The 25,761-nt window shown below is 47.7% G+C and overlaps 1 protein-coding gene across 1 annotated transcript in view; it reads left to right on the top strand.

Moving 5' to 3' along the window:
- Positions 1-25,066, top strand: part of LOC119399035 (zinc finger protein 182-like) — a 47,457-nt gene extending 22,391 nt beyond the window's left edge. Inside the window, exons 2-5 of the mRNA XM_049417509.1 lie at positions 15,993-16,386; positions 22,753-22,765; positions 23,652-23,777; positions 25,053-25,066. Of these exons, the coding sequence (XP_049273466.1) occupies positions 15,993-16,386; positions 22,753-22,765; positions 23,652-23,777; positions 25,053-25,066 (547 nt within the window). The remainder of the gene's footprint in view (positions 1-15,992; positions 16,387-22,752; positions 22,766-23,651; positions 23,778-25,052) is intronic.
- Positions 25,067-25,761: the final 695 nt, after the last annotated feature.

Here is a 25,761-nt window from a genome sequence, read left to right as displayed (position 1 = left end):
TCTAACGCGATACGCCGAAACCGCCGCCCTCCCAGCGGCTACAGCGCGCGATGTTGCCTCCTTCCTACTACACCGATTCATACTGCGTCACGGTCCACCCCAAGAGCTTCTCAGCGATCGAGGCCGTGTCTTCTTATCGGAAGTCGTGGAAGCCATTCTGAAAGAGTGCCATGCTGTTCACCGCAAAACTACTGCTTACCACCCGCAGACGAATGGCCTAACCGAACGCTTTAACCGCACGCTCGGCGACATGCTATCAATGTACGTCGCCGCCGATCACACCAATTGGGATGCCATTTTGCCCTTCGTCACCTACGCCTATAACACCGCCCCTCAGAGCACTACTGGTTTTTCACCGTTCTTCTTACTGTACGGAAGGCACCCGTCGCACACCATCGACACGATACTTCCGTACAAGCCGGATCCATCTGAGTGTGCGCCTATTTCTGACACAGCCAGGCTCGCTGAAGAGTGTCGCGAGCTTGCCAAGACATTTACGACGCAGGAACAAGAACGGCAAAAGAGCATTCACGATGGCACCACCACTTCTGAACCCACGTTCCTCCCTGGAGCGCTCGTATGGCTCTCGGTTCCTACCACTGCAAGTGGTCTTTCTTCAAAACTGCTGCCGAAATACGAAGGCCCATACCGGGTCGTCGAGCGCACATCCCCGGTCAACTACTTGATCGAACCCATCGAACCAGCTTCGGACATGCGCCGTCGAGGGCGCGACATTGTCAACGTGGAGCGCCTCAAGGCCTACTATGACCCACTCATAGTGACGAGCTGTTAGGTCGCCGGACGGCTCCCTTTTCGTACCCGGGGTAATTGTAGAGAAGCCTTGGGACATGGTAATGGGTTACCCTCTCCAGCGCCTTCTAGTGGGTCGTCCTCTTTGGTTGCTTGAAAAAGAACGCCGCTCGCGCAGGGAGTTCGTGCCTTGCCGTGACTGCCGCTGAGTGCTGTCTATTAAACACCTTAACAGTGTCGACATCGGCCGTGGTTTCGTGCGCTGTGGTCGTGGCAAACGGTAGTTTCGTTTTCAATCCTTGTGCGAGGGCCGCGCACGTACCTTCGAAACTACGTCGTTGCTATCTATGGTCGCGTCTACCGCGGTTTTGTCCGCCACGGTTGCGGCAAGCAGTGTCGCCTAGCCTTTGTGAACGTCGGATATGCGCGTGTAGTTTCGTAGTTTCGTCGCCACCATACGCGATCGCGTCGATAGCGACCACGGTACCGTCCACAGCGGTTGTGGCAAACGATAGCCATTGTTCTGACAGAGTGTGCGCTGGCCGCGCATACTTCCGAAGCTTCCAGAACGCTCCTCTAGGTCGTCGCTCGACGGTTTCGGTGCCACAGTTCGTATCACCCGTCGCGACGCGGAAAAGTGTTCGGAACATCCGAGTTTCGGCTCATTGGACACAATGGAATTCGGCCGGGAATTTCACGAATTCGCATCCGCCGGGTTCGTATCACCGAGATTCTACTTACATGTATGCCCTATATAGTTATGATGTGTTAACTGCTATGTTGCCCATATGTGAGCATTCATCTCCTTGATGACTATGGACGGTATGAGGGACTTTATTAATTGCAGTGGATACATTTTCTTTTACGTTATTACGCTGTTCATTGACATGTGTGTTTTATGTTTTTCCATCTACTGTTTGTACGTTTATTTGTTGCCTTGTATGCTCGATCCGTTTAAGAGCTAAGCAAGTAGTTGGCGCCCTATTTGTGCGCCAACATCTCCTCCACATCATATGAATAAAAAAAAATTCTTTCAATCGCAGATCCCCTAACAACGTCAATGTCTCCCGACAAGATAGAGACGGCATGCCTGCGGCCACGATGTCCTTGCAGTGCGGAGTATATGACAAAGTTTTCAACCGCAAGGCGCGACTGCGGACACACTTGTTCGCTCACGCAGGCGAAAAACAGTACGCCTGCGACGTGTGCGGCAGGAAATACGCGGCAAAGAAGAACCTTGTGATCCACAGTCGTACGCCCGCAGCGACCATCGGAACAACCACATGTTGACCCACACTGGGGAACGACCGCATGAGTGCAACGAGTGCGGACGGAGATTCGCCACGACATCAAGCCTCGCGCGCCACGTACTGATTCATTCGGGCAAGAAGGCGTTCGCCTGCCACGTGTGCGGCCGAAAGTTTTCCCGGAGAGACGTACTCCAGCGCCACGCCCGCACGCACACTGGCGAGAGGTCGTACGCCTGCCACCTGTGTCCCGCTGCGTTCGCGCACTTGAACACCCTGAAAGGGCACGTCGCAAGCCACACCGGAGAGCGACCTCACAAGTGCGACGTATGCGGGCAGAGTTTCGGATCGAGGTGCAATCTTCACAAACATATGATCGTTCACTCGTGCGGGAAAAAGTTCAGCTGTGAATTTTGTAGCCGGAAATTTGGTTCTAAACAAAACCTAAAAAGGCACAGCCGCACGCACACTGGCGAGAAGCCGTATCTCTGCCACCTTTGTCCTGCTGCATTCGCGCACAGTAGCAACCTGAAGAGGCATGTTCTGACCCACGCCGGCGAGCGACCTCATGGGGGCGAGAAGAGATTTTCCCGAAGAGGGAACCTTTCGCGCCATAAGCGCACTCACTCAGCGAGTCGCTAAGCCTGAGTGCCAATTCTGTAGCGGTGCATTTTACGGTAAGGTACACCTCAATGCCGCCATGACTGCAGCTCGAACAGGAGGATATTTTGAGACCGTTGTAGTCAAAATTATATTTGACATTCTTTTCTGTATTTATATTTTCGTTCAGTATAGATACAATCGGTTTCATGCATGTAACATGTATAATATTGCTGTTGTATTATCATAAATACGTTTCTTTTCTCTGTTTTTTTTCATGTCTTGTCTTGAAGTGTACTTATAGAGGTATCTGCTTTGGCAACATAATCTGTTCATGTAGTTGCATATTTATTGAGACTCCCTGCTAGCCAATGGCTATGGATCTCACCAGTGTTGTGCCTTTTCATGTACTAACAGAACTTGAAATAAAAGACGATTACGATATTCCGATAATGAAAACTGGGTACATACAGCAAGCATCACGAATCCATAACCTGCAAATTTCTTTGCTTCAAAAGTGGAGACATGTTGAGTACTAGTGATTGCGACATATGGGGCAGCAACATACGAGTTAAATATTCGGAAGGGAAATGTTAGGGACCGCGTAATGAGCCATGGAGCAAAAAAAAGTTTGGCATAAAGTTAAAGGAGCCATGAGATGGTATTGACACTTTTGTGCAAACCCGTTGCGCTGGTAGCAATATATGCGTGGTTCGAAGTATAACTTGCTTGCGCTGTAAACATGTATGTTCAAAATCAATTATATGTCTTACACGCAAGCTTACGCACGCCTTCTGTGAAATTGGCGTCGTGGAGTGTGTTCATATGTGTGCGCGCTAAGCAATGCCATCTACACTCTTAGCCAGGTCCGGCTTAGAACAATGCATATAACCGGGAGAATAGGTCAAGTTTTCGGCGCTTATAAATGGCTCACTTTAAGTGGCCTAAACGTACGTAGCCCAACATTAAGCGGCCTATTTTATGAGGCTTTTGAATATGCGGCTTATGCATATGAAGGCCAGAAGTATGCGTCCCATGCACCTGCGGCTCTTCTATATTCGGCACATTGCCAAGAAGTAGTTTTTCTTGCCTTACAAGGCCGCTTGGAATGGGCCGCATACCGCCAATCTCGTTATGCCGGGCATTGGATCAAATATGTCCTGCCTAATAGGCGGGCCGAAAACATACGGCCTAAACACATGCGGTACTTTTCGCAATTTTTTTAAGGAAAAAAGCAATTATACTTTTTTTTTCTTGTGCATGCCTTTTCTCTCTTTTTTTTTACTTTTGCTTGTTTTTAGCCTTTTACCTCATGAGCATGCACATTCACATCACGAAGACACTGGACAGAGAGGCATGAGTCAACACACATCCACAATGGGGATTGGAACCCAGGCCAACCGCATGTCAAGCAGGCACCGTAACCAGTACAGAGGGGAACTAGCGGAGAGCGAAGACCAAACGTCGCGGAGAACGGGCATTGTGAGCCAAGAGAAACAACGCGGCCAGACGGAGAAAACATTCTCGTGCTAATTAAGTTGTCGGGCATAGTGTCTGGTCGCAGGGGTAAACGCGAAGAGATCTCACTCGACGACCCCGAACATCATTTCCTTTTCACAGTGCTGGGGTCAAGTGGTAGCACCCTTGGCATCAGCCCCGCTACCAGCCAAATTTACTGTGGCGTTTCACTTCGTGAACTCGAGCGACTTGCAAGCGAGCGGGTGCCGTCACAAGTGCCAGAGGAGGTCAGAACTGCGGCGGCGGCATAGTGCGCGAAAAGCTCGGCGCCAGCTAGTGAACAGAAATGCGGGCGTACACAAATGCGGGGTACGGCGGTCAAATACGTTATTTGAATGCTCCTTTTTAACACGAAAGTGTTTTATGCCGGGGTTCCACCACGGCTCCACTGACGCATTTCCGTCACGGATATGACGTTGTAAAATATAAACTAACATATCGCTAAGAAAAAACAAGGAAGAAAAAGTTCCGTCACCTGCAATCGAACTCGCGACCTCTCGATCCCCAGCGCACAGCGCGAAACGACTACGCCACAAACGACACGTCCTTCGACCTACTAACGGCGTGCTATTTATATACACCATTTGCCAGTGGCGGTACTCAGAGATCAGGGTACATCAGCGTGTTTTCGTTATCACTTGCGAGATGGCGCGAAGGGCTTTAAATGTCGTCGCCCCCCGCGTTGAGATGGGCGTGTGTCTCTGCAGGGCGTGGTCACTCCTGCGCGCGCGCTTATCTTGTACGTCTTGCGCTCTCACCACAAGTTTGCGTTCAAGTTACAGAGAGCACGAAGGTCATTTCGCTCACTGCAGCGGCCGCTTTTGTGAAAGGAGCGCGCTGCTGTCAAACAAATAAGTTACAACTGTGACAGTTTGCGCTCATCCTGTGTATACTTGTGCGTTCGTTTCGAGCGTCCTCCTTTGTATTTGACCGGCGCGCTTTAACTGTCGAGCTGTGACAGTTGTTAGTTTGCGCTCATCCCGTGTAAGTTCGTTCCGTGCGTCCTTTCTGCTTGAGCAGCGCGTTGGAAGTTTCGAGCTGCATGCCGTTCTTCGCGTTACATTACAACTTGTTGCTATAGCATTCATTTCTTCGCCCTCGGGGCGAAACAATGCACAACAAACGCTCAACTACGTCTGTGAAGACACGTTTTACTTTCGTGTTAGACCGATTCCTATGACAGAGGGATCAGCCATGTTTTTTTCATAAACTGCTGCTCGCTCGATCGTTGGCTTGTCGGCGGTCAGCCGTTGCTGATATGGCATCGTGATCTTTTATCGAGGCCACTTGTCGCTTCACGTCGCCACATTTCGTTGTTGCCTGAATATCAACGCATGGCAGTCGTTGTTGCCTGCAGCAACTGGAGTGTTGCGCTGCTAAGCACGTGGGTGAAAGTCCGGTTCTCGGCATCAAGGAAGGAAACAGCTTATTTATTTATTTATTTATTTATTTATTTATTTATTTATTTATTTATTTATTTATTGTACCCTCAGGGCCCGAAGGCATTACAGAGGGGAGGGGATACATAAAGGATATAATAAACAGCAAATCATAAAGGAACAAAAAAAAAACTACAAAGTGGCTGGCGAGAATTCACAACAAGACAAAGAAAAGGAAATATAGCAGTGGGAATACCCGAGAACAATTTTGATAATGAGAGATAAAAAAGTTATACAAAGAGTAACAAGCATAAATATATTCACAAGATAGCAATTGTTTTACGAAACATATTAATATCTGCTATGTCAGCAATGTCATGGGGAAGGGCGTTCCAACTGGCACAAATTCTGGGTACGAATGAGTCATGAAAACATTTAGTGTGACAAGATGGCATCCTAACTTTATTGCGGTGATCAATGCGAGCTGATATGTACGAGGGCCGTGTGAGTAATTTGTTTTTCAGATAGTTGTTGTAGTATATTTTATGAAAAAGACATAATGAAGCTACAGACCTGCGATGAGAGAGAGGAGGGAGGGACAAACTTAATTTCATGGCGGTTACGCTACTTGTTCGGTGATGGTATGAAACGACAGGCACGGTTTTGCACCGCTTCCAAGTCTGAAATGAGTGAATCAATGCCAGGGCTCCAGACTGATGCAGAGTACTCTAATTTCGAGCGAACCAGCGTTTTATAAAGCAGTAATTTTATTGAACTGGATGAATGAGAAAAGTTCCTGCGAAGATACCCAAGCATGCGATTGGCGTTATTTATGATATGATCGATGTGAGCTATGAGGGAGCATTGTGCAATGCAGTAGAAAGAAAGGTCGTACACGTCAGGCACAACACACGGCAAGCTTTGTTTGTCCCCATTTTCCGGTTAAGGCAAGACTTCCTGAATTTCCTTCTAAGTGCATGTTCTCTTACATACCTGCAACATCAGCGCGAACACGAGGGAGACACAAGACTAGAAGGACGCAGTACGAGCGCTGTCTAACAACTATTGAAACGAAACTGAACACACGAAAAACCAACGCCATGAAGGTGCAGGAATTTTAGGTCACGTGAAAGAAATTGCTAAGCGTGCGTACCTCGCAATCTAGCAAAGAAACAGAAGGTTCAGATACGCAATCATCACCCGTCATTTTGGTAAAGAACACTTCCGCGAGTTCACTAGCTTGAAGGGTGAACTACGAGGTGAACGGAAGCGTTCTTCCAAGGTTTGAGGCGGAACCGAACCCAGGTATTCTGCGAGGCAGTCGAGCATTCTACCACAGACCTACGCCAATGTCATCATATTGTCACGGGGTCGTGACGTCGACGAAGGCAGCAGCCGGCGTGTCGTAGATGAAACTCTTTATTTGGCCGAACTTGTGGCCGGGAAAACGGAAATCAAACTACAGCAATACACACTGTACACTGATAGCGGCGAACAGAGCTTCGGCCGTCGAAAAAGTGAACATCGCTGGGACACGCCATCTTTAATACACCACGCATAGAACTTTCCAGCCTTATCACTGGTGGTCGCGCAAGCTCTAGAATAATCTTGACTATACGCGTCATGTGCGCAATTTTCGCAAAATGACCTACTGCAATCTGGAATGTTCCCAGACATTCTGGCGCGGCCCGCGCAAGACGGTGATCACACGTGCAATGGACCAGTTACACAAACATAGCAAAAGAAGCGCGCGTGGCAATATACAGTCTTCGATTCGGACAAGTACCCATGTTAAGAGATGCAATACTGCGTGGCAGAAGGGTAGAATCGCTCCAAGCGTCACAGCGAGTGAATGGCGCAACTTGTGGGTGGGTGTTTCTAAGCTGCAAACCCGTTACGAGGGCCCCAGCCATCATTCATCGTCGCCATTAGCAGTGTATGCTAGCAGTTGCGTGTCAAAACTGGCTTCTCCTCTGCCGTCACCAGAGAGAAGTGCACAGCATCAATAAAGTGTGCGCCTACGTAGGTGTGCGTATCGCTTTACAGGCGCGTAGTAGGTGCATCGCAACTGTAGATTCGCTACTTTCAGGCTAATTTGTTCATAGCGAACGGGTGGCGTACTGCACAGCACAACGCAGGGAAGGAGAAAGCGAGACTGTGAAAGAGGGCAGTACGCCTTCCTTCGTGCTTGCGCAGTACGCCAACCGTTCGCAACTGTAATTCTAGTAGACGCCTTAGGAAAATTTACAACGGTCAACTATCTCGCTGAGTAATAGGCACAAGTGCACAGAAAAGTCTGTGCGTGTGCACGGTCCACTGAAGCCACACACTGACGCCAAACACGTGTACGTGCTCACTGCGGCTCATTTGTCTTACACGAGTACAGCCATCTTGTGTTACAGAGAGTAACACACGCCAAACTTTCTTTTTTTTTTCTAAGCACGTGGGCATCTTTATGGGACGGCGTGCCGCGCTGTCACTGTAAAGTACACAGTGCTCTAAATCGCCCACATGGTGTTTTTATAAGCACTAAGCCATTCTTCGTGCGGTGTCCCTGGTTATGAGGGACAGCCTGACATTGTCTCGTAGCAGAATAACTTCAATGGTCCCCAATTTTTAAGGCGAAAGACATGCCTCACCAAACACGAAAAGTGATCGTCGGCAGCGTCGGAGTCAACATGAAGTGATGTCTAGCTTACATTAGACGTGGACGGCACTAACAATGCTAATACAGACAACTTGTAACAATTTGTCCGACGACAACTTATGAAAGAGTCTAGTAGTACCATGAACGTTCTCGCCGATTAATCAAACATCGAGCGTACATAGGCAAGCACACTCACTCATGTATCAACTCAATCACATTCATTTGGAAGGTGAGCTTGAGTAATTACCGACGAGGATGCAGCAAGATGCGAGTATGAACATAAGAAGTACCTGAATCTGAGAAGACGTGAGTATGAGGTGAGTGAACCCCTATGAGTGCGTGTGTGGGATTGTGAGTACTATGAACATTATCGAGTGCTGCTGCGCCCCATCTGCCTTTCTCGAGTAATCACACGACCTCTGCAGTTTCCGGGAGTCGCCATGTGAGGGCGCGCTCATGTGTGCGCGTGCTGGGGGCAGTTGTATGGGGGCAAGCAGAAGCGTACATTGCGCGATAAGCACGCAATTCTCCTGATGCTATGTAACCACTCATCATCATCATCACGTTACCGCTTGCATCGAGTAACACGTGCAATCGAAAACATTTTTCGATAATCGCGGTGCGCCCACAAGAAACCGAAATTTACCAGCACAAACCGTAGCAAGCCAACTGCTGTAGCTTTCTAATGCCAGTTTTGAATGTTAGCGGCCCTTAATGGCTTTATGTTTGGATCCTTAACAGGAAAAATAAATTATTACTCGAGCGTTTACATAACGATTGCGCCGCAAATGCAAAACCCAGGCCAACGCCTCCGGTAAATTTTTTTTATATATAGAGGACGCGTTGCACACATTGTACAGGGAACGCGCCAAGAAAGCCCGCTGCCGTGCGCCCCACTTCCACCATATATAGGTAATATGTGCAAGACAAAGGATTGGCCAGAAATTTTTTTTCGGGATGGGCTCAAGCATACTTTACGTATGTTCGTGCATGCGTTTGTATGTGTACACGTATATATAGAAATTCAAAATAAAAATAAAATTCCGGGATGTGGGGGTTCCGTCCCTTGGCTACCAGTGGTCCAAGATACTGGCGTCGGGGCGCCCCGCAAGATCAGCGCTACCGACGCGATGGCATTTCCGCCGACTCCCCCATCCAAGAATGGAACCGCCCGAGCGCGACGCGCGCATCGAGCATCCCAGACACCGGCCACAACGGCCTGTCTGGATTGCACGTCTCGCTGCAAAAGTTGTTTCTGTGCGTCGCTTTACGCGCCTTCCCGTGGCCCCCATCCGCTCTTGGCAAGTGCGTCTGGGTTTTCTTCAACTCCACACAACTGCTGGGCTCTCGTGCGAGCCTTTCTCGCAAGGCAGGTATGACGGCACCTTATTTTCCGTTTCATGCTATCGTAGTAGACCGTTTAAATATTAAAGGGACACTGAAGAGAAACAATGAATCGGCCTAGATCGACAAATTGTGCTCTGAGAACTCTTCTCTCGTTAATTGTGCCACCATTGGTTTATTAATAACGCAGAAAATCAAGTTGAAAGCTTGATTTTTAAATTTCGCGCCGAAATCTCCCCGCGTGACGTCACGGAGTTCAAAGGTGTATTTATCGTATTTTGGCGCCATTCACTCAAACGAATTACCCCAAACTTGGTATGTTAAGTCTATGGCCCCCTCAGAGGACAATGTACTTCATTTTAGGGGCGAAGCTCCTTATAGCGGCACCCGTTCGTCCCTCGTAGCGTAGTATGTAACCAGTCTTACGCTTTGACCTGCAAGGTGGTGCCGGTGGAAGATTTTTCCTGTGCGTTGTTGAACAATAAAAAATTCGCAGCGTTAGCTAAAAGCCGACTTCTTCTGTCTCTCATTCCCATTAGCAGCCATTCTTTACCTCCAAGGTAGTGCCTGGTGAGATTTCTCCTGTGCGTGATTAAACAATAAAAATTTTGTTCAAAACGCCGTTGATTGATGAAATAAACCAACAAAAGACGCCAGATGTTTTGTAAAAGCATAACGAAAGAACGCCAGATGTTTCTAAAGCAAAACGAAAAGACGCCAGCTGCTTAACGAAAGACGCCAGATGTTTTCTAAGCAATGGTTTTCTAAACAATGAAAATTCACAGCGTACATGTAAAATTAAAGTGCGCTGCAAGTCGTCATAACTCATCGAACCTTTAGTATAACGCGCCCGATCTCACGTCGGTGATGATGTACTGGGCAGAATTCACGGAAGATTCACGGTTTACCGATGAACCTCCGCAGCTTCGCCCACTCATCATCATTCACTCCGTGGATATGCTGTGATTTTTTTACTGATAAGGAACTACGTAGTCCCTAGCAGGCGCCGTCAAAACATGTGACGTCACGGCGAATGGTGCGTAAACTTCAAGGTGGCGTCGCCACCCACATTTTCATTTTGCGCGTTTTCTCGCTTACTAAGCGTCTCCACGCAGCAAGCGTGGTGTTTTTGGTATCGTGAAAGAGTACTTTACTAATATGAGAAAAATCGTTTTGCTATTTAGTGTCCGTTTAAATATGTTGCCGAAAGGCGAAGTGCGCTTATGTTGTCCGTTGCCATAAAACTAATCTACATCTGCTGCGTTAACGCAGCCGGTTCCCTATCATTAAGCAAATCGAACACGGTATTCTTTCCTTCTCGAAACAGTCGTTCTGTTCTGCGAATTAATGGTGACTCTTATTGAATATGGTTAGTGAGACTTTTGTAGCCACGCGGCAAGCGAATAGGCCGCATGCGTCGAATCTGAAAACTGGACGCGCCCACTCCGGCAGAGGGGCGAGCGGCAAGTCGGAGCACTGGTCACCGGAGTTACGGCTGTTCTCCTTGGCTGAAATGTACTGTACAATCTGTGTGAATTCACGCAAGCGAGTTGATGCATTGAATAGCCGCACTTGTAACGATGTCTGAAACTTTCTTCGTAGCACGTAGGAGGGGGTTGGCCTTGCGTTGGCGAAGTCAACCCTCGGTCAGCTGACGATGGACGCAAAACCATTTCCCAATCCGTCTACACTGTCTTGTCTCGTTGTCCGTGCTCGTAGAATTATGATTTATCGAGGCAAAACTTTCAGATATTATTATTATCAACACGAGTGATTATAAAAAAAATCATCATGCGGCGACAACGTCGCAGGTCGCCACACTTCCTGACGTTATGATGAGTCACAATAGGGAGTTTTCGAATAGGGGCCCGAAAAGTTTGGAGCCCCAAAGCGCTTTGCGTGGGCTGGCTTTGAGTCAAGCAGGAGGTGAGAGTTTTCGAATAGGGTCTGCGGCGCTTTGGACTTTCCCGCTATTCTAGGTCAGTCGAGTCTTCTCCGAGAGTCGTCGCTTCAGTGGGTGCCGTCATCTGTGTTTGACCCAAAGCTTGTGGGGCAGGCTTTGGGGCTCCCGCTAAATTCGAGAAATAGCGTCCCCAACGCAAAACCCAAACGCTATTTGAGTCTTGCGCATGCGCAGTGGCCTCGATGCTATTTCTTTAGGGCCCCAAAAGGTTTGGGGCCCCTATTCGAAAACTCCCTAATGACGTAAATAACTTGATATCACATGATGGCGTCATCACATGACACCTTCGCCTGTTCAAAGGTGGGCTGATCCCAGCGGCACTGCAAAACCACGTGAGTTGTAGAAAGGCTCGAATGCCTCCCTTTTTGCAGGACGGATGGATGGATAGTAAAGCTTCATTGAGGTCCATTGGGTCGCGCTAGTTTCCGAGCCCAAAGCTGGACGCTCCACACGTAAGACAGTGGAAAATCACGTTGCGTGGAGAAAGCTTTCAGGGAGGGGAGGCATCAATACAATCGACGGAGAAGAAGAGGAAGAAGATGGCTTGCACCTTTGGGTCATCATTCATAGGCAAATGCAGGAGGGACCGGCTGACTTTCTTTTGTATTATTCCTACAATGAACTGCAACGCCGCAGCAGCCAAGCCGAGGCGAATTGCATGCCGATCTTCAAGGAATGTTGTTACTGCTTACGAATTAACAGCCTAACGAGGGCACATTGTGTGATATACGTGCTCACTTGGTTCATATTTAATCATCACAACCACGATGCAAAATGGGTCAGAATACAATTTAGCGACAATTGTTTTTTTTTCTTTACTTTGCATGCTATCTTACTAATGCGGAGCTATTATATGCACTTCCTTTACAACAGGAATCCAGAAATGACCAGAGCCAAAACACGGACCAGTCAGAAAGGATCCAGCTCTGTCCCGGGATCTCCAGGAACAGGCGGCACGAATAGAGGGCACGGTTCCTCCGCATCGACAGCAGAGAAAGGGTTAGTATTCTGCGCCCATCACGCATTACTATATTGCACGAAGTTTATTAAGCCAGAAGCCTTAGATGCCTCATCAAAGACGAAGAGTGATACGTCGGTGGCATTGCCGTCAACACGAGTGAGGCATAAAATTATTGTCATGTGATGACTGAAGGATATCATGACTTCATTACATGACGTCGTCGCTTAGTCAAAGGCCGGCCAATCCTGGAGGCACTGTAAAACCAGGTGAGGTGCAGCCAATGCCTCGGATCCCGGAGGCACTGCAAAACGACATTGGGTTCAGAAAGCTATCGCAGGGTGGGTGGGAATCAATACAATATTTCCCTGCCCCACCCCACGAAACCTTGTGTTTACGAATGCGCAGCCTTACAAGGACAGGTGCAGTTCTATTCGTGCTCATTTGCTTCATTTTTAATTATCAAAGCCACCATGCAAAACGTGTCAAAGCACAATTTTCCAATAATCGCTCTTTCTTCGCTACGCGTGTTATTTTACTGATATCATGTTTGGTATCAGCGCGGAAACAACCAAGACGCAGCAAAACAGAAGGGACACGGACTAGAGTTGGTGACTCGCAACTGGAAATATTTATTTGAGGAACACATGAAGGTTAGACCAATGACATGTGAACATTGCGCAGAAGTGTTAAAAAAGTTGGGAAAAGAAACACTGCATATCACGTAACGGCACACGTGCTGAGCAGATACGCAAACTCCTTGTCCGTAAGAGAGAACAGTGCCTGACTTACGCATGCGTCACCCAGTTGGTTAATATGGAAGGCCTCTATCTCCTCTCCAGTTGCTTGGCAACTGTGTCTTGACAGTCTCTCTGCTTCGGCAAAAACAGGTGAGCAGCCAGACGACGAGGGAGTCGGCGCTCTTCCGCATCTCTTATGTTTTACTCCGTATTTGTCATTTCCCGCTGTACAAAACATGCTACCTTACGAACTGGCTCAACTTACCATACTAATGTAGTATTTACTAATGTTTAGTCCTCATACATGATTTCTGTACTATTTTACTACAGGAATGTACCTGTAACCAAGGCCAGAACACATGCGTGTCAACCTGATCCATGCAGCTCGGTCCAAGGTTCTCCAGGAACAAGCGGCGTGAATACGAGGCAAGGCCACGCAGCATTGACAACAGACGAAAGGTTAGTAATCTGCGTGCACCACGCGTTACTGAAATCTTGTACAAACTTTACTTGCGCGTCATTCAACCCAGATTGTGTTTTCCTTCTAGCTATCGCGGTACTCTTCTGCATATTTTTCCATTGTTCTACGGTCTTGCTCACCCAAAACTTTACATTATCTAGAAAAGTTGTGTTTTAGTAATTTCACAACATTTGTTAACACTAAATGCATGATCTAAGTTTATTTATTTATTAAAAAGTCTCGATGCCATTGCGGTGTCACAGAGAGGAGTGGTGTTACGAGTTCATGGGGTGCAGTCTTGAATGAGTGAGTAGAGGAATTCAAGCCGAGCAGTTACAATTCAGTATTGTAAGAAGTGACGTTATTAGTGGCAATGAAAGTTGATGGCCAGTTATTTCTCTGGTAAGCACGAAACATAAGTGAGAGCGCTTTTAGTCGCACAATTGCAAGTTTGTCAACTTTTTATATGTATAGATGTGGGACCCAAGCGACTCTTGCTTGATCGCATTGTTGTCTCATAAAACATAGGCCAATAGTTTGATCTCTGATGACACTGTTTGTTTTTGCATGATAAACAGATGAGCATGTTATGTTGACATGATTTGACCATGAAGGCGGTTTTACAACTGTAACAGGTAAATAATTGTAGTCATGAATCTGAGTCAAGATAGAGTCCTTGATGAAATATTTATTATTCGGGGAACAGTTAATGTCTGCAACACGCGTAAACTTACTAATATGCATGAACATTTAGTGCCACCTGAAGCAGCCTGTGCCAACTTCCTTTCAAGGAGAACATTTTTATGGACTGTTCCTCTTTCATTCCTGAGCCCGAGGGACAGTTTGTGTGCACTATCCAATTAGAGCAATCTTTTTGACAGCGCAGCCGTTTAGGCTTTTCGTTCTGCCTGTTCGCGTGACCAGCAGAAGGCGCGGTATGTGCCAAGTAGTTCCTAGCATAGCATAGCCAGTCCATAGTACAGTATAGAAAAGGGGTGAGAAGCGGAAGCGAGGGTGAGGAGGAAAGAAGGAGGGGAGAGTGTAAAGTGGGTATACGCCACAGAAAGCGGGTATGTGCCAAGCAGCTCCTAGCATAGCATAGCGTAGCCAAATATGGTATAATAAGGGGGTGGTAAAGGGAAAGTGATGATGAGGAGTGATGTAAGGGTGAGGAGGAAGAAGAGGGTGAGGGCAAAGCATGGCATAGCCTTGTCTAGTATACATTAGCAAGGGGTGGAAATGTGAAGTGAGGAGGAGGGGACCGTGGAAACGATAGCATAACTATGAACAGTATAGCATAGCAAGGGAGAGGGCAAATAGGGATTAGCAAAAAAAGAAAGAAGGTGTAGAAAAAGATATCGGAAAAAAAGAAGCATGAAAAAAAAAACATCAAGAAAGTTGAAAACTCAATCTGCGTTCTTTAAGTTGTGGCGCTTTCGTGCCAGCACCGCTGTCTACTGAGGTTGCACAGGCGCTTAACTGGCCTTAATTTTATTGCGATAGCAATTATATGGACACTTTAAACGGCTTTTGCCGTCGCTGTCATGCCCCGTATAAAGTCCAAATCGATTAATCTCCCGCGGCGCATCGTGTGTTCTACCACGCAGCTGAAGCAGAAATGAAACGAGCCGGCTCACCTCCGTAGCTCTCAGGCCGCATGCGATAACACCCCCCCCCCCCCCCCGCCCCGCGTGTTAGGCCTGCCGTCGAATGCTGCTCAGTCAGAGAGGAAACGCCCCTACTGTCTTGAACGAGCATGCTGGGACACGGCGGAGCGTCGCTCGAGCAGCGACTGTGTACCTTGATTCCATGGGCGCGATCGCTGGCGCGCGCGCTATCTCGACAGGCATCAGCGGGCGGCTCGTGCACCCTTCTACGTGCTGTGCTCTCAAGACGAAGAGACTGTACGAAATCCGCTTATATCCCTGGAGCGGCCGTGTTCTCTTACACCATCGTTTTGTACAGTTACGCGAGATCGGATCCGAAAGAGTTAGCTGCCAGCCTTACCTGGCATGACATCAGTTTGTTCCTATCCCTTCATTGCTTCGCCATGGCGGTGAAACTGTGATTTTTTTTTTCATTTTCGATGGCATTAAATTAACCTGTCTCGTGGATGTGCCTAATCTGACACTCCTAACGAGCTCCTGCACGGCCACGTAGACGGCGAGTCTGGCATGAGAGCCTATACATTAGTTCTGGGGTAATCAGACCTCACTTTTGCCCACTATGAAATCAAATGGCCTCACCACATTTAGAGAGCTAGCTATTGCAGGTGAAAAGAGCTGTAGATTTTGTGTGCTCTGATTTTGGTTTTCATCAAGAGGAATGAAGAGCTCTTGTGTCTAAAGTGTGTCTAACGTTCAATGCATATTTCCTTCAATGATAGGTCCCCTGATGAGCTTCGTGTCTCCTACACAAACGGCAAGAGGTCCTTCCAGTGCGGCGTGTGTGACAAAGTCTTCAGCCGCAGGACGCACCTGCGAACACACCTGTTTTCTCACGCTCGCGTCAAACGGTACGCCTGTGACGTGTGTGGCAAGAAGTTTGCGCACAACAAGAACCTGGTGATCCACAGTCGCACGCACACGGGCGAGAGGCCCTTCGAGTGTTCGTCGTGCCCGGCCACGTTCACCAGCCGCGAGAATCTGAGAAGACACATGATGACTCACACCGGCGAAAGAGCGCACGAGTGCGACGTCTGTGGAAAGAGATTTGCCATGAAAGCAAAGCTCGTGTACCACGCACTCACTCATTCGGGGGAGAAGGCGTTCGCCTGCCGGGTGTGCGGCCGAAAATTTTCCCGTAGAGACGCACTCAGGATCCATTCCCGTACGCACACCGGCGAGAGGCCGTACACGTGCCACTTGTGTCCCGCTACGTTTTCGCACTTGCCTACGCTGAAAAGGCACGTTGTGAGCCACACCGGCGAGCGACCTCACAAGTGCGATGTGTGCGGACAGAGTTTCACATCGAGGCGCAACCTTTGGCGGCATAAGTTCGTTCACTCGGGTGCGAAGAAGTGTAGTTGTGAGCACTGCGGCCGCGCGTTTAGTTTGAAACAAGGACTAACGAGGCACATTCGCAACCATACGGGCGAGAAGCCTTACCACTGCCACCTATGTCCCGCTGCATTCGCGGAGACGGATAATCTGAAAGCACATGCTCTGACCCACACCGGTGAGCGACCTCACAAGTGTGATATATGCCAGAAGTGTTTCATATCAAGATGCAGCCTTCGGAAGCATAGGATGATTCACTCGGCAGTAAAGAAGTATAGATGTCATTCCTGTAGCCGCACATTCAATTTAAAACAAGCACTAACAAGGCACACTTCTACACACACAGGCGAGAAGCCGTACCTCTGCCACCTTTGCCCCGCTGCATTCACGCAGACAAGTTCGCGGAAGGCGCATGTTTTAACCCACACCGGTGAGAGACCTCATAGGTGCGACATATGCGAGAAGGCGTTTACTACAAAGAGCAACCTTTCGCGCCATAAGCGTATTCACTCAATGCGTAGCTAAGCTTGGCTGTCAGTTCTGTAACGGTACAATGAATAGTAAAGCAGACGGTTTTTTAACACGAAAGTGTTTTATGCCGGGGTCCACCACCGCTTCACCGACGTATTTCCGTCACGGAAATGACGTTGTAAAACATAGACTAACAGTTGGCAAAGAAAAAACCAGAAGAAAAAGTTCCGTCACCGGGAATCGAACTTACGACCCCTCGCTCCGCAGCGCGAAACGATTCGGCCTTGGGCGGTACGTTCTTCACAACGCTAACGGCGAGCTATTTATATACACCATTTGCCGGTGCCGCTACTCAGAAATCGGCGTTACAGCGTGTTTTCATTATCACTAGCGAGATGGCGCGAAGGGCTCGAAGAGCGCGCTTGAAAGGTCGTCGCCGTTGCGACGAGCGCCTGCGTCTACAGGGCGTGGTCGCTCGTGCGTGCGCTTATCTCGTGATCGCGGTGGTTTGTACGTCTCGCGTTGAGAGCACGAAGGTCACTTGGCTCACTGCAGCGGCCGCTTTTGCGAAAGGAGCGCGGTGCTCACGCAGAAATAAGTTACAAATGCGACAGTTCGCTCTCATCCTGTGTATGTTCGTTCCGTGCGTCCTTTCTGCTTGAGCAGCGCGTTGCAAGTTTCGAGCTGCTTGCTGTTCTTCGGGTGACATTACAATTTGTTGCTGTAGCATTCATTCCTTTGCCCTTGGGGCGAAAGAATGCGCAACATTCGCTCAATTACGTCTGTGAAGACACGTTTCACTTTCGTGTTATACCGATTCCTATGACAGAGGGATCAGCCATGTTTTTTTGTATATGTACAAGTGGCCTATTGTCTGGGACAATAAAATACACCGTTTATTTAGACTACTCTTTTGTACGTGGCTCCCAGATTTTTTTACGCGTATGTGCATGTGGGCCGAAGTGTTCTAGATCAGCCAGAAAATAAGTTAGTACAGAACTTATGAGCCCAGTGCAATATCGAAATCATTTGGTGTACGAAAAAATCCGATTTTTTGTGATCTAATATAATTCTGTGATTTCTTTAGTGTGCTGGAATCTGAATTATGATATACCACTCTCTTCTAGAATATTTCGTCAAGTGTTTCATCCACTCAATCTATCGTACTTTGTATTTGAACTGCAATATTTCAGGTGACAATATTTAACTGGTTTTAACTACAGCCAGCTGGGTTCAGCTGGAAGCCAACGGGTTAACAACTGGTTCCAATTTGTCCCCGGCAGGAACAACTGTCTGGAAATGGAACCAGCAGCAACGGGTATTCTAGTAATGGAACCAACCGGAAGCGGTTGGTCAGGAAACAATCATTTGGACCCAGTTGGCCTGAAAACCAGCTAGATGCATCCCGTCTCGACATGAAATAAACCAAGTGGTCTGTAGGCGGAACGTGCATACTAGGCACTAAGCAGCAGCCTTTTTGTTTTTGTAGTACCAGCATCTACCAAGGCTACGTGCGCCTAAGATTGCATGTGAAACTAATGCGGTTCATTGGCGAGAAAGAAATTGGCTCTCGCAGGTGGTCTCCGAGTGCGCAAGTCGGTGGTGTATTGTAACACAAGCTTCTAATGTTACACGACGATAGAGGAAATGAAATTTAAGGCTTACCGTGAGTCCATATCTCCTTCCCCAATTGTTCTCCGCCCTATGGTTAGAAATTGAAACACTGTCACGAAAAATACTGCCTTATTGAAATAGGTATGGTTGCAAGTCAAAATTTTCAGCTATACTGATATTGTCACGGGGTTGTAATCTCGACGAACGCAGTAGTCGGCGAGTGTAAGAAGAAACTCTCTATTTGGCCGAACTTGTGGCCGGGAAACAAAGTCAAACTACAGCGATACACGCTGTACACTGATAGCGGCGAACAGAGCGTCGGCCGTCGAAAAACTGACAAGCGGTGAAGCGCGTCGGCATTTATACATGTGCCGCCGAATATTCCAGCGTTATCGCCGGTTGTCACGCAAGCTGTAGAATAAGCTCGAGTGTTCACGTCTTGCGCGCAATCTTAACGAAACGATGTACAATAATAGCGAAGCTTCTCGAGCAATGAGGCGCAGTTTGCGCTGAGCGTTGCTGACAGTCTTTGTGGGCGAAAACCGAATATACAGCAAAAGTGATAAGAAACGCACGTGGCAATATCATATGCAGACCGAACCGTATGTCTCCACAACTGCATTGTACGTGTCCTCTGAAACGGACACGTTCGTATGTGTGATTGTGAAACTATTTGGCTCATGCTTATGTAGTGGCCCTGTGTCATTGGTATTTGTTGGCATTGGTCCAAGTTGGGACCAGAAGCCAACATGGTCTGGTTGGGACGAGCTGGCTACTGGTATCAACTGGGACAAATAGGCAACTGGTTCCAGCTGGGACCATCTGGCAACTGGTTCCATCCGGAAATTTTTCTATAACACGGTTCAAGTAGTTCCAGCTAGAACCAGTAAGAATTCTTTCACTTGAGATTGTAGAAAACTTTCCGCGCTCACTCCACAGTAACTGAATATGAGCGTTTATTCTGGCCAAATATTCACCATGAACATTTATGATTAAAAGGATATTCCGAGAATCAAGAACTAGGTATACACGTCAGGCATCACGAATTCATGACCTGCCGTGATTGACTCAGGAATCCTTACGGCACATGGCAAACATGCGAAGTTCTTCCAAGGACACCAAAGGACAGAACGATAAAGAAGCGCTTCGGTACGACTCAAGCGGACGTCGAAACCAACAGAAAGGCGGAACAGATCGAGCTAAACCGCGCTGGCGTCCAGGATACGGTACGCATATTTACGAAGTTTTGACAGAATAGGGGCTGATGATGATGATGATGTGGTGCCGTTCCCTTTGTAACGGGTTGCCGCGTGTATTCAAAATATTCAAAACGTACAGCGCCATCTGTCGCCAATCCCATAAGCTCAATCCGCCATGTTTTCTATGACGCGAAAACGAAACCAGTCGCATATCTCAGCCTTTCAGGCATAGGTCGGCAAACTCAGTCATGAGTCGACTCACTCAGACTCGGATCGGGCCGTGAGATTGAGTCCGAGTGAGTCCGGTTGAAGAAAATTCTAGTGAGTCTGAGTCCGAGTGAGCCCTAACAGCAGAATATATTTCTTGAGCGAGTCCGAGTGAGCTCCAACTTGTTGCCGACTTATGGTCCTGCCTACTCATCTTCAGCACTTAATATGAGCCTTATGTTGGCGTGCGTTTTTACTAAAGTTTATTCACACATATATCAGCGCACTAGCATTCATGCGCCACCTCAATATTTACTGATCAGAGGCGTGTGTTACGGGAGGGGTGCCATGATCTCCCCCCGCAAGATAGTTTATAGGACGTTCCTGATAAAAATATCTCGTGTGAGTTACGTATTTCAATAAAATATCCTCACTGGATCGATATATGATAACGATGATATATGATGATAACTCGTATTAGAAGGTACAAGATCAAAGGGCGTATCGTATATAGCACTGATTATGTGAGATATTGGCGTTAAAGAAGATTGACACCATGATCGAAACAGCCAATTTTACGCCAACGGACTCACGAGTCGACTCACTCAGGCTCACTTAGACTCGGATCGGGCTGTGAGTCTCAGTGAATCTGGCTGAGTGATCTGTTGGTGAGTCCGAGTGAGTCCGGCTGAGAAAAAGTGGAGTAAGTCCGAGTCTGGTTGAGGAAAATTTTGGTGAGTCTGAGTGCGAGAGAGCAATGATTGAGTCTGAGTGCGAGTGAGCATTACTCGGGCCTCAAGCATACTTGTTTCCGACAGGCACACCATGGGGTCACGATGTGTTGAAACATTACCGCGGAACAAAATCTCTAGATCTGAGAATCGGCGTGCACATTTGTGTCATGCTGCAGATCAGTGTCGACATATGTTTCTCAAATCCGGACGTCAAAAATCCCGTTCTGAAATAACCCATATATCAGATGTGGGAAACGAGCTATTTCAAATGGCAGCGTGAGGGGACATTTTGTTAAACTCCTCCCCTACCCCCTTTGCGTCTACGCCCATGGTCGGTAGCGCTTGTCTTGCGCCCCGCGAGACAAGCGTACCGATGCTACCGACGCGACGGCATTTCCGCCGTCACCCCTAGCTCAGAATGGAACCGCCCGAGCGCGACGCGGGCGTCGAGTTACTCAAGACACCGGCAACACCGGCCTGTCTGGATCGCGCGTCTCGCCAAGATAGCTGCGTTTGTGCTTTGCCTGAGGTGCCTTCCCGTCACTCCCTCCGTTCGCCGCACGTGCGGCTGGATTCCGTTCAACTCAACACAGCTTCTGGGCTCTCCTTCAAGCCTTTCTCGGAGGACAGGTATGGCGCCATCTTCATTTTCCGATGCATGATATCGTACACTAGCCCGCATGAATCTTAAGCGTGTCGCGGAAAGGCGAAGTACGCTGCTGTTTTGCGTTGACACTACACTGTTCTACATCTCTCGGTTGACGCAGCCGGTTCGCCATTTCCCGTTCATCTTCATGCAAAGCGAATGCGGCATTTTCTTCTAGAAACAGTGGTTCTTTTGTTTGAAGTGCGGGTGACTCCTTTAGTGAGAGTTTTGTAGGCATACGGCAAGTGAAAAACACTCGCTAGGCCGCACGCGTCTAGTGCGTCTAGTTCGAAAACCGCCGTGGACCTTTCTAGAAACAAGGGACGTGCCCACTCTGGCAGGGGGGCGGCCGCTAGAGTTTCGGCTGTTCGTCTTGGCTGGAATGTATACGATCTGTGCGTTTTGGTAAGCGAGTTGATGCACTGAATGTCCGCTTTTTTTTAATTACTTTGTGTGAAACTTTCGTCATAGCACGTAGAAAGGGGAAGGCCTTGCGTTGGGTAAGTCGTCCCTCGGTCAGCTGACGATGGACGCAAAGCCACCTCCCAACCGTTTCTCTCGCTGTCCGTGCTCTTGAAATTCTTTGGTTAAACGCCTGCTTAAACGCCTCCCGCGTTATTCTAGCCTTTTTAAGCGAAGCTCGTTACAACCATTACGGTGGCGGCGTCGTACGCGAAAAACTCAAAGCACCTTTCTTAAAGGAAGATGGTTGAACGCGAAATTTCTGCCATGCGAACTGAATCAAAGTCCAAAGCCAACGACCACGCAACAAATCCAAGAAATGCTGACCGACCCGATGCGATGAATATATTTATTTGAATGGCTGTTTAGGATTGTATTTTCTGATGAAGTTGAATGAAGACATATTTCTTTGAGCTTCGTAGCCTTTATTATGGATCACGTAGCCGTTGGTTACACGCGCTCACTTACACTTTCAGGGACGTCGATACACTTGCACAGTATTGTCTTGTGATCGCTGTGGTAGACGGCCAGAAGGTCCCCGTAACGTTAGTATCAACGAGTAGCGATCTAGCATGGTCTAGCTGCGGGCAAGATCGCGCTTGCGTTCGCGTACGGCAGCCTCTTGTTATGCCGTGCGCTGCACCCGCGCTCTACCAGTGGTGACGGCCGGGAATGCATGGCGCGACTCCCGTAATGTAATGCAGATTCATACGCATCGTGACGTTGCAGTTGCCATTGTTCTTATCGGTACAACTGCGAATGTAAACTGTGGTGTTCTACGATGTCGTGCCCCATTGTTCTGTTGTGTGCGCAGATAGTGCAGTTCTGTAAGTTGGCTTTCCTGCAGTGCATATGCGGCACTCACGGACGAACCACTGAGCGTACAGAAATGTGGCCGTGGAATGGTTCGCCAGTGACATGCGTGTTTGTATGCGCCGTGTTCTAATAATTGATGCTCTCTCGATCGTGTGCTTGTCGGCGATGGGCCGTTTCAGATATGGCAATCGGATCGTTTTGTCGAGGCGACTTGTCATTTTCACGTCGCCACGTTTCATTGTTGCCTGGATATGAACGCGTGGCCTTCGTTGTTGCCTGCAGCAACTGAAGTGTTGCGCTGCTAGGCACGTGGGTGAATGAATGTCCAGTTCCCGGCATAAAGGGAGGAAACATATGGTGGTCACCCATGGAACGCACTTGCAACTACACTCTTGGACCTAGCCCTAGCACAATACCTAGCAAAAGTACATAAACTACGCCTTGGTGATAAGGTGGTTAGTGAGTGCGTGCCGCAACTCCCAACGTCTTAGCGAAAGCGGATATTCCCATCAGTCGAGTGCTTCTCTGTCTGCCTAAATATATGTTGTTGCCTGCTGTAGTCGTTTTTGGCTGTGGGTGCTGTTCGTAGTGGTTCTAGAAACCGCAGTGGGGTCGGGTTGAGATACGAGGGCGCGGGCTAGCACGGTTGGCACGCCCATTTCAGCTCAAGTTTAATGTCACCACCTCTAGTTTACGGCGCGGCCGATAGACGCAGAAGTCTGGAAAAAGCATTAAACGCGTTATTTTCCTCCAGTTTACGCCTGAAACCAAGGTTGTGTTGAGCAATTTCAGCACCAAAGCTTTCAATCGGGCAGAAAGTCTTGGCGGCAAACGTTTTGTTCAGTATCCCTTCAAGTCCGAACTACGATGGGTGATTTATGCACTATTTTATTACAGGCATCCAGCCATGGCCAGAGGCAAAAGACGGACGTCGCAACAGGCCTCCAGCCCTGTCCAAGGATCTCAACGAACAATCTGCGAGAATCGGAGGCAAGATGCCGCCGCATCGACAGCAGACAAAGGGTTAGTAATCTTTGCGTCACACGTTTCTGAAATGTCAGAAGAAATTTCCTTGACCTAGTTTTTCAATCCTTGTTATTTTTCATTTATAAAGATCGCTGCTTTCTATCGAGCATATTTTCTTCGTGTTTGGCTAAATTCCAGATTAGCATGAACAATCGCATTTTAATATTGTATAACATATCACTAACTGCAGAGAGGTTATTATATGCTCTCTTCTTGTTTGTTTGTTTTTACGAGAGTAACAAGTTAAGCCAACCTAAACCGACACTCGCAGATGTGTTTTGAACTGTACACGGTTGTCTGAATCGGATTTTTTGCCGGAACTAAATCCTAAGCAATATTTTCAGAACGTGCCGGAACTCGAACTCATCCTGTGCCGAAGAAGATAGTAACTGTTACCGGTTCACCTTAGAAATGGTTCAAGCATACAGCGCGAGAACAGGAGCACGACAACATGCGGTACGATTCTTCGTCGGCTTCTCCCAGTAGCAGATCGTGATGGCTAACGAGTGCAGTAGTCTACGTGAATGGCAATGCACTGTAGATATGGGCTCAGAGCTATGCGGAAACGTACGTCTAGACGCTTCCACTTCTGAACTAAGCCATACCAGTAGCTTTGCGCTGTCGAAGCATTGTTGGAAGGAGCTGTGCATAATCTCCGGGCGCCCAGTAACGCTGCTAGAATATCTCTCTATTATGTGAGTCATCTCACTACACTGCACTAACCGCACTGCATGCCAAGGTTTATTTAAGTAATGGTGGCCTATTAGTGACAGCACAAAGACAGAGTAATTAATAATAATAATAATAATTTTATTGGTGACAGTCTTGTTTTTCCTTCAAGCACTTCCGGTCGAATATTTCTGGTTTTCTGAATATTCAGAAAAAGTCTTCTAAAAATATAACTGGTATGAAATCGACCGTTCTGGTTCAAGCTAATATTTACATTGAATACATCTCATATCGGAGCATTAGTTTACATAAGGTAATGGGTAAATATGTGTCAGGATAGTTAGTAAAACTTAATTAGAAGCAGACCCTTCAATGAAGGAGCACGCCGCACTTTTGTGAGTATCGCTTGTGTTAACGAACGAAAAGCCTAATGAGGACAGATTCAGTTCTAGTTGTGCTCATTTGGTCCATTTTTATTCATCACAGCCGCGATGCAAAATGTGTCAAAGCACAATTTTTCGACAATCGCTTTTTTCTTTATTACGCGTCGTGTTTCACTAACGTTTAGTCCTCTTACGTTTTTTCTGTGCTATTTTACTGCAGGAATCCAGCTGTGACTAAAGCCAAAGGAGAGACTGGTCAATCAGCCCAATCCAGCTCTGTCCAAGGTTTTCCAGGAACAAGCGGCGTGAATAGAAGGTAAGGCTCTGCCATATTGACACCAGATGAACTGTTAGTAATTTGCATGCACCATGCGTTACTGAAACGTTGCGAGGAAATTAGTGTGCGCGTCATTCAAGCGATATTCTGTTATATTTAGATATTGCTGTTCTCTTCTGAATATCATTGAAGTGTTCTACGTTCTTGCGCACCTATACATTATTTAGCAAGAAAAAATTGCAGTTTAATAATTTCACATTACCTAGCAATAAATGCATCATTTATAAATTATCATTTATTTAAATGCTCTCAACGCCAAAGCGCCACATTTCCTCTCCAGCTTATTGCAAATATTGTACCGCTCGATCTTGCTGTCTGTGTTACGCCTCTGAAGCGGTAATAGCCGGGCCTGTTCTTCCGGCATCGTAACGAAAAATACTGTCACTTCTGACAGTCTGCTGTGTAAAATGCACCGCGTTCTAGCGTGTCCGTCATTGCGCACCACCGTCACAAAAGAGAACACCATTGTTTCTACACCACGATGAATGCAAGCATATTGCACAATGGTTTACTCCTCTTGCCTATCTCTGCTGCTACTACTTATGCCCAGCACGTCCCTGCGTACAGTCATCTCATAATAATAGCTGCGCTT

This window comes from Rhipicephalus sanguineus, chromosome 7, assembly GCF_013339695.2.
Source record: "Rhipicephalus sanguineus isolate Rsan-2018 chromosome 7, BIME_Rsan_1.4, whole genome shotgun sequence".
Lineage (NCBI taxonomy): Eukaryota > Metazoa > Arthropoda > Arachnida > Ixodida > Ixodidae > Rhipicephalus > Rhipicephalus sanguineus.
This window is presented reverse-complemented; position numbering and strand designations above follow the sequence as displayed.